Source organism: Pempheris klunzingeri, chromosome 18 (genome assembly GCF_042242105.1).
Source record: "Pempheris klunzingeri isolate RE-2024b chromosome 18, fPemKlu1.hap1, whole genome shotgun sequence".
Taxonomy (NCBI): Eukaryota; Metazoa; Chordata; class Actinopteri; order Acropomatiformes; family Pempheridae; genus Pempheris; species Pempheris klunzingeri.
In genome coordinates this window covers 353,502-361,739 of record NC_092029.1, presented here as the reverse complement: position 1 = coordinate 361,739, position 8,238 = coordinate 353,502, and the positions used below count along the sequence as shown (strand labels likewise).

The window sequence follows — 8,238 nt, the reverse complement described above, 5'->3', positions numbered from 1 at the left end:
TTCTGACTGAGAGATGAACTAAGATATTTGAGCCTCCAACAGGAAGCTGAACTCTTCAGTCTGAGTCCGTCCAAACACAGAGTCGTGGTCCCCAGTAGCACTTCCTGTTGTCAGAGGGGATTGTGGGAGCAGATGGAGTGAAAACATCGCTGGCGGCCATATTGTCAGAGCTCCCAGTCGCTCCGTGTTAATGCGCTCGTCTCCTGGTGGATCTCCAACTGTCGACTCCTCGCCGTCTGTTGGCAGGAAGCCTGATGATGAGTTGGAGCTTGCGTCTGATGTCTCTGACTCCACCTCATGATAACGTTGGCTGGAGACATGAGCTCCTGTTGGCTGCCTGCTGGGCCAAAATCTAACTGATGATAAAATCAGTTTGTAGTTTTGGTTTGTTTGTTCCAGGCTGAATGAATCACGGAGAAACACCTCTAGTTTAAAGGGTCACTCCCCTGTTTCTACCCATGATCCTCTCTGTCCACATCCTGGTGTCTGAGTGACTGGTAGGTAGTAAAAGTGTTGGAACTGGTCCAGTAGATCACCTCAGCCAGCAGCCACCAAACGGGCTGCAATGGCTGCAACGTGATCCTTTGGGACAACTGCACCTGATCACAGTAGGTCCACTAAAAGAGCTTGTTTGATCCACTGACAGGCTCAGAGTGTTATTCTAAGTGTGTGACAGCATCATGGAAAGGATCCCTACAGAGAGAGACCTGGAAGATCCTTTTGGTTTAACCACAAACAGCCGGTCTGTTTGTCTTATCTGACATGACCCCCTCCTGGACCCTGACCTCCTCCTGGACCCTGACCCCCTCCTGGACCCTGACCTCCTCTTGGACCCTGACCCCCTCTTGGACCCTGACCCCCTCCTGGACCCTCTTGGCGAAACCTTTCATTGATCCCTGAGGATGAATTCACGAAAGTAGAAACCAGATCTGTTGGAAATGAGTTACCGCTGATGTTTCTTTTACAGTTTCTATCTTATTTACTGTATTTTGAAGTGTTTTAATCTACTTTGTTTGCTGTTCTTCTACTTGGTGGATCTTTATTCAGTGTCGTGCAGGATCTGACCATTATTCTGAATGTTGTCGTGGCTTGAGGGTAAATGCTGCTGCTGTTGCGTTCACTGACCTGATGAAGAAGGCGGCGGCAGCAGACGGGGGCTGGCTGGTCTGGGTGGCGATGCTGTGAGCTGCTGGTTTCACGTCCTGAGTCGAACTCTTCATGGTCACATAAACTCCCTCTGAGGCTGAACCCTGACGGACAAGACACAAGGCGTTATGGTCGATATTTGGGAACATTAAAGGTTTGTGCTGCCAGACAGTAAAACCATGTATGAAATGGACAACATGTTCTTTATTTCTAAATAAAGAAGCTGATTTACTCTGGTTAATCTCTACATGCTCTAAACACTACAGTACCCATAAGCCTCTGCTGCTGTTGCCAAGGAGCCAATCAGAGGTGTAAATCACAGCACTGGTCAAGTCAAAACAGAAAATGAACTAATTAAAGTCTTAATCTTCAGCTTCGGCTCACTCTCAGTGTGAAGCTCTGTGATTGGATGTTTGTTGGTGAAATGCACCCTGGGAGCTGTAGCCTTCCTTGATATAAAGGTACTCAGATCTTCCTCACTGGGGGGCCCATAGAGCGTGGAGGACTAGTGTCTCCAGTCTGCTGAGTCAGCTATTGTCCAGTTAGCCCTGTGCTAACTTCCTGTTAGCCCAATGCTAACTTGGCAGCCAAATGTAAAAACGTTATTAGAAAATGTTGAGATTTCTTTGGTTTTGCCGTTTCCACTTGGGTTTTTTTATTCCAGAGAAAGGCCCACCATGTGTTCGGCCTCTCTTAGCACAAAGACTGGAAGGGGGGGGGTCTCCTTAGATAATTCCTTCTTTTGAAGATGACTCTGAGCTCCTGGCCTGGTGATTTGTTGCTAACTACAGATGATCGTCCTCTAACAGGGTCGAGGCGGATCCCACAGGAGACGCTGCAGCAGGACAACATGGCCGCCCTCGCCGGTGGTCCTTTGGCTTGATGCTCGATTAGCTGTGGGGGGAGGAAGAAGCTCTGGATGAGGAGGTCATTAACTAATTAGCTCTGGTCATTAGCCTCCTCGCTGGCTTCCAGACTTCCCTTTCTGCTCGATCGCTAAGTGGCTGCTCAGTCAGGAAGTGAAGCTTCCCTCCGACTCACTGGGGCAAATGGCTAATCCTGCTGGGCAGCGCTAACGACCACATCAGTCCAAATGTGATTAAGTGACAGTGAGTTTCTAATAACTGACTCTACTGTGGACTCATAGTTCACACATTGCTCCGTGTTTTTGTCATGATGAAGAGTTTTAGAGCAGAACAGGGTCAGTTTACCGTAAAGATGTAAGTTCATTAACTGAATCCTCGACCTCTCAGGTTAGAAACCGTCTAATTTTGGAGTTAGTTGTTGCATCTGTCCTCGTTCTGTCAGGACACAAGCCTTCCTCCTCCTCCTCCTCCTCCTCTCTGCTCCTGTTTTCTCAGTTGGTCTCCGGGCAGAGCTCCGTGTCCTGGTTACGGTGGATTACTGTGGTAACAGGAAGCAGTAGACGGGGGTCCATTATTCAGAGATGTGACTGGGACTAACAGGATTACAGAGAGCTGCCCGGACGTGTTTGGGTCGGATCCCATTTTACTGCAGGGAGGGAAATGGGTTAGCTGGTTAGTTTAGTGGCGTTATGGTTTGGTTTAGCTGGTTAGTTTGGTGACGTTATGGTTTGGTTTAGCTGGTTAGTTTAGTGATGTTACAGTGCCTGGTTTGGTTTCTGGGGTCATTTCGGTTGGTTTAGTTAGATGTGGTTTGTCGTGGTTACTGTTGTGTTTGGTTCAGTTGAGTTTCTGGTTTATTCTGATCTGTTTGGTTTGTTCTGGTTACATTTAGTTATATTTGGTTAAAGTAGTTTGGACTTGTGTATTTTAGAGAGAGATCCCTCCTTCTAACCCTGAAGCTGAGAGATCCCTCCTTCTAACCCTGAAGCTGAGAGATCCCTCCTTCTAACCCTGAAGCTGAGAGATCCCACCTTCTAACCCTGAAGCTGAGAGATCCCACCTTCTAACCCTGAAGCTGAGAGATCCCACCTTGTAACCCTGAAGCCGACTCCACAGAGGTTCAGTGAGGACACTGCTGGAGGTCACATGACCTGTGGTTTGTCCCCCCCACCTGTTACCTGTGTGCCCCCCGCTCACCGTGGCGTGCTGGCGTTCAGCTCTGCAGCAGGACACTCTCCACACCCCCTCCAAGTAGTGCTGAGCGTTGAGGGGGAGGGGCGTGACAGTGGCCAGCCCTTTGGCCCCGCCCCCACCCAGGTAGGTGCTCTGGACTCCGCCCCACCCCCACGGAGCCCTGCCCCACTGCTGCTCCTCATACGACCATCTCTGCTGCTTCACCGGCAGCTCATCGCCGCCCCAGCTGCTCCGTGAGGCCGGACGGGGGGGGGCAGTGGCGTTAGAAGTGGTGGTGGGCGGTGCAGTGGGGGGGGCGGGGCGGGGTGTCGTCTCCCCGCTGATGCCCAGAGCGCGGCGCAGAGCGAGACGCCTCAGCTGGTGGTAGGAGGCGCCGCAGACGTCACAGCGGGCGTCGACCGAAGCGTGGCGGCCACGGCGAGGCCACTGGAGGCGCTGGAGCTTATCGAAGAGGAAGGAGGCGTAGGCCGGGTCCTGGGGGGGGGCAGAGCGTGATTGGTCAGTTTAAAGATCATCAAACAGGAAGTGACACGATGCGTCATGAAATGAACTGCTGATGACACTTTTCACTTATTCAGCGACGGTTCCTGTTTTTGTTTCAGAGTCTGAAAATTTTGCCCTCTGACCTCTGACCTCTGACCTGTGACCTGTGACCTGTGACCTGTGACCTCTGACCTCTGACCTGTGACCTGTGACTTCTGACCTGTGACCTGTGACCTCTGATCTGTGACCTGTGACCTGTGACCTCTGACCTCTGACCTGTGACCAGTGGGGCTCAGTGTGTGGTTTAAGAAGTGAAGTACAATGTTTGAGCTAATGAAGCTAACGGACACACAGCGCTGCAGGACGTAGTCACGACTGTGCTACAACCACTGTGGAAAAATCCTCCACCACGACAAATAGTCCTGCATTCATCCTGGCGAGCTGATGTGTGTGTGTGTGTGAGAGAGAGAGAGTGTGTGTGCAGCAGTGAAAGATCCACTGAGTGATGGACTGACTGAGCCAGGGACAGAGTGAGATGAGGAGAGAGGCAGCGATAATCGAACAAACCAGAGAGAGAGAGAGAGTTAACTCCATAGAGAGTGAAGCTCTCTCGCCCCACTGGAGCTGCTCTCGTGTTCAGAATAAAACCTGACAGACGAGCTCAGCGTCAAACTGACTCCTCCACACTCGGCTGACTGAGACAAACAGGAAGTGAAGTTCGGCCCTGAGCTGTTCTCTGGACTCAAACACCACCAGAGCGCCAACACACAACGTCGGAAAATCTGTAATCAATTCCAAACCAATCAGACGAAGTGGAAGCTGGATTCACTGCAGAGAACAATGACCTTGTGGTTGTGGTTGTGTGGTTGTGGTTGTGTGGTTGTGGTTGTGGTTGTGGTTGTGGTGTGTTGTGGTTGTGGTGTGGTTGGGGTTGGGGTGTGGTTGTGTGTGTGGTTGTGGTTGTGGTTGTGGTTGTGGTGTGGTTGGGGTTGGGGTGTGGTTGTGGTGTGGTTGTGGTTGGGGTGTGGTTGTGTGTGTGGTGTGGTTGTGGTTGTGGTTGGGGTGTGGTTGTGGTTGTGGTGTGGTGTGGTGTGGTTGTGGTGTGGTTGGGGTTGGGGTGTGGTTGTGTGTGTGGTTGTGGTTGTGGTTGTGGTTGTGGTGTGGTTGGGGTTGGGGTGTGGTTGTGGTGTGGTTGGGGTTGGGGTGTGGTTGTGTGTGTGGTTGTGGTGTGTTGTGGTTGGGGTGTGGTTGTGGTGTGGTTGTGTGTGGTTGTGGTGTGGTGTGGTGTGGTTGTGGTGTGGTTGTGTGTGTGGTGTGGTTGTGGTTGGGGTGTGGTTGTGTGTGGTTGTGGTGTGGTGTGGTTGTGGTGTGGTTGGGGTTGGGGTGTGGTTGTGTGTGTGGTGTGGTTGTGGTTGTGGTTGTGGTTGTGGTTGTGGTTGTGGTTGTGGTTGTGGTTGGGGTGTGGTTGTGGTTGTGGTGTGGTGTGGTTGTGGTGTGGTTGTGTGTGTGGTGTGGTTGTGGTTGTGGTTGGGGTGTGGTTGTGTGTGGTTGTGGTGTGGTGTGGTTGTGGTGTGGTTGGGGTTGGGGTGTGGTTGTGTGTGTGGTGTGGTTGTGGTTGTGGTTGTGGTTGTGGTTGTGGTTGTGGTTGGGGTGTGGTTGTGTGTGGTTGTGGTGTGGTGTGGTTGTGGTGTGGTTGTGGTTGGGGTGTGGTTGTGTGTGTGGTTGTGGTTGTGGTTGTGTGGTTGTGGTTGTGGTTGTGGTGTGTTGTGGTTGGGGTGTGGTTGTGTGTGTGGTGTGGTTGTGGTTGTGGTGTGGTTGTGGTTGTGGTTGTGGTGTGGTTGTGGTGTGGTTGTGGTTGTGGTTGTGGTGTGGTTATGGTTGTGGTTGTGGTTGTGTGTGTGGTTGTGGTGTGGTGTGGTTGTGGTTGGGGTGTGGTTTTGTGTGTGGTTGTGGTTGTGGTGTGGTTGTGGTTGTGGTTGGGGTGTGGTTGTGGTTGTGGTGTGGTGTGGTTGTGGTTGTGGTTGTGGTGTGGTTGTGGTGTGGTTGTGGTTGTGGTTGTGGTTGTGGTGTGGTTGTGGTTGTGGTTGTGGTTGTGGTGTGGTTGTGGTTGTGGTTATGGTTGTGGTTGTGGTTGTGGTTGTGGTCGTGGTCGTGGTCGTGGTTGTGGTGTGGTTGTGGTGTGGTTGTGGTTGTGGTTGTGGTTGTGGTTGTGGTTGTGGTTGTGGTCGTGGTGTGGTGGTGTGCCGCTGACCTTCAGAGCCGAGCTGTCGGCCACGGCAGCAGCTTGTCTGTTCAGCTGTGACGTCATGATGTGGCAGCGCTGACACAGCCTCTGTAGCCCCTCCCCTTCCTCCTCCTCCTCCTCCTCCTCTTCCTCCGGCTTGCCGTAGCGGCTCAGCTCGCTGGCTGACAGCGAGCCTTCGGGGTTCGGTCGGGATGCGCAGCTCCTCACCTCATCCTCGCCGGCGGAGCGAAGGCGCTTCCTGCGTCCTGCTGGGCCCAGAGGAAGAGGAGTGTCGCCCTCCACCACCTGCAGGCAGACAGAAGCAGGCGCACCTGTTGACCTTTGACCTCGTGAACATCACAGCACACAGCTTCACATCGGTGTCTGTGGTTTGGTTTGGTTCTTCTAACCAACTAACTAACTCGTATGTCATCACCTGTCAACTAATTCTCATAGTTTTAACGATGTTCCTTTAAAACCCGCTGAGTGGACGTAGAAACGATGAGATGAAGCCAAATTCAGACACAAATCACTCTGCACTAGTTTGTGCTTCGTGTTTTATGAGTTAGAGACAGTTTGAAACACGTCAGGTCCGTTTAACTCCTCCTGTCTGTCGTTCTTTAGGTTCCCTCTAACTGACCCTCTAACTGACCCTCTAACTGACCCTCTAACTGACCCTCTAACTGACCCTCTAACTAACCCTCTAACTGACCCTCTAACTGACCCTCTAACTGACCCTCTAACTGACCCTCTAACTAACCCTCTAACTAACCCTCTAACTGACCCTCTAACTGACCCTCTAACTGACCCTCTAACTAACCCTCTAACTAACCCTCTAACTGACCCTCTAACTAACCCTCTAACTAACCCTGCTGTCGGAGGTCAAACATCCTGTCAGGAGAAACTAAGCCCCCCCCACTCCAAAAGTCTGTACGGTGGCCCTTAGAGCTCAAAGCACCTCAGTAAAACACAGAAGCTGAGCTGCTGGTTGAAGCAGAGGAGTTATGCGCTCGTCCCGAAGGTGTGAGGCAGCGAACAGCGTCAGTGCTCCACCACACTAAGACTTTGTTACTGACAGCGTCTGGATCCAGATCCTGATCCAGGAAACAGACGTCCTGCTCTCTCTGGTTGGACCGTGTCAGGACATGATCCAAACACACCTGCGGTCACTTTAGAGTCTCCAGGTCACCTGCAGCTGTCTGGACTGTGGGAGGAAGCTGGCTGAGAACATGTTTATACTGAGAAGCTCAACATCAGAGTCACTGCGCTCCATAAAGCTCTTCTTTCCTCTCTCCTCAGAGCCTTTAAACGCTGCTCCTCAGCTGGAAATGACACTTGATGTGACTCAGTGTCTCGTCTCCTCCTGATCGTCGACACGCTGCAGAGCTTCAGACGTGGAGAACGGCAGCGAAACAGTGAATCATGTTGCAGCTTCAGCACAAAACTTCACCGACAATAAACCTAAACAGCAAGTCTCCTGCATGTCGACGTGTTTCATGATCGACGATCAGACAGAGCGAGACAGGAGCATCACCTGAGGTCACAAGAACTTACCTTCAAAATAAAAGCACAGAAATACAAGTTCTCCACCCTTGGTAACAACAGAGTGCTGACTACTCTGAGTGTAGAGTGGCTCTTTCCAGCACTCATTACTTTCCTGATGAGGGTTTTCATGTGAAAGTCTTTCAGAGCTCCAGCCGACGCCTCCTGCCGTCGGTACCACACCGTCTGATACTCACCGTGTACCTCCTGTAGTCCGGCCTCTGTCCCCGAGCCGTGTTCCAGTACTGAGAGTACATCTCTGCTCACAAAACACCAAGAATTAACTTTAATAAACTCTCCGATGATTCAACGCTCCGGCTCTTCAGATGCAGCTTCAGTGTCTGACAGCGATGAAACCTCTGCTCAGTGTGTGTGTGTGTGTGTGTGTGTGTGTGTTAGTGTGTGTGTGTGTGTGTGTGTGTGTGTGTGTGTGTGTGTGTGTTAGTGTGTGTGTGTGTGTGTGTGTGTGTGTGTGTGTTAGTGTGTGAGTGTGTGTGTGTGTGTGTGTGTGTGTGTGTTTGTGTGTGTGTTTGTGTGTGTGTGTGTGTGTGTGTGTGTGTGTGTGTGTGTGAGTGTGTGTGTGTGTGTGTGTGAGGACGATGGGAGGAGAATGATGTCACTGAAGCGTGAACTTTCAGACTCCAGGATGAGAAGTGAAGATCCTCTGCTCTGACACTCAGTTACATAACTGCAGTCAGTCGATACCAAGTTAAGAAACGATGGAACACTCACACACACACACTAACCCACACACACACACACTCACACAGTCCAATAGGAATG

The 8,238-nt window shown here is 51.5% G+C and overlaps 1 protein-coding gene across 1 annotated transcript in view; it reads right to left on the bottom strand.

Annotated features, from left to right (window-relative positions):
- Window positions 1-7,712, bottom strand: part of kif26aa (kinesin family member 26Aa) — a 55,808-nt gene extending 48,096 nt beyond the window's left edge. The window contains exons 1-4 of the mRNA XM_070849818.1: window positions 7,653-7,712; window positions 5,941-6,219; window positions 3,210-3,680; window positions 1,126-1,250 (exon numbers count right to left, since the gene is read on the bottom strand). Of these exons, the coding sequence (XP_070705919.1) occupies window positions 1,126-1,250; window positions 3,210-3,680; window positions 5,941-6,219; window positions 7,653-7,712 (935 nt within the window). The remainder of the gene's footprint in view (window positions 1-1,125; window positions 1,251-3,209; window positions 3,681-5,940; window positions 6,220-7,652) is intronic.
- Between the last annotated feature and the right edge of the window lie 526 nt (window positions 7,713-8,238).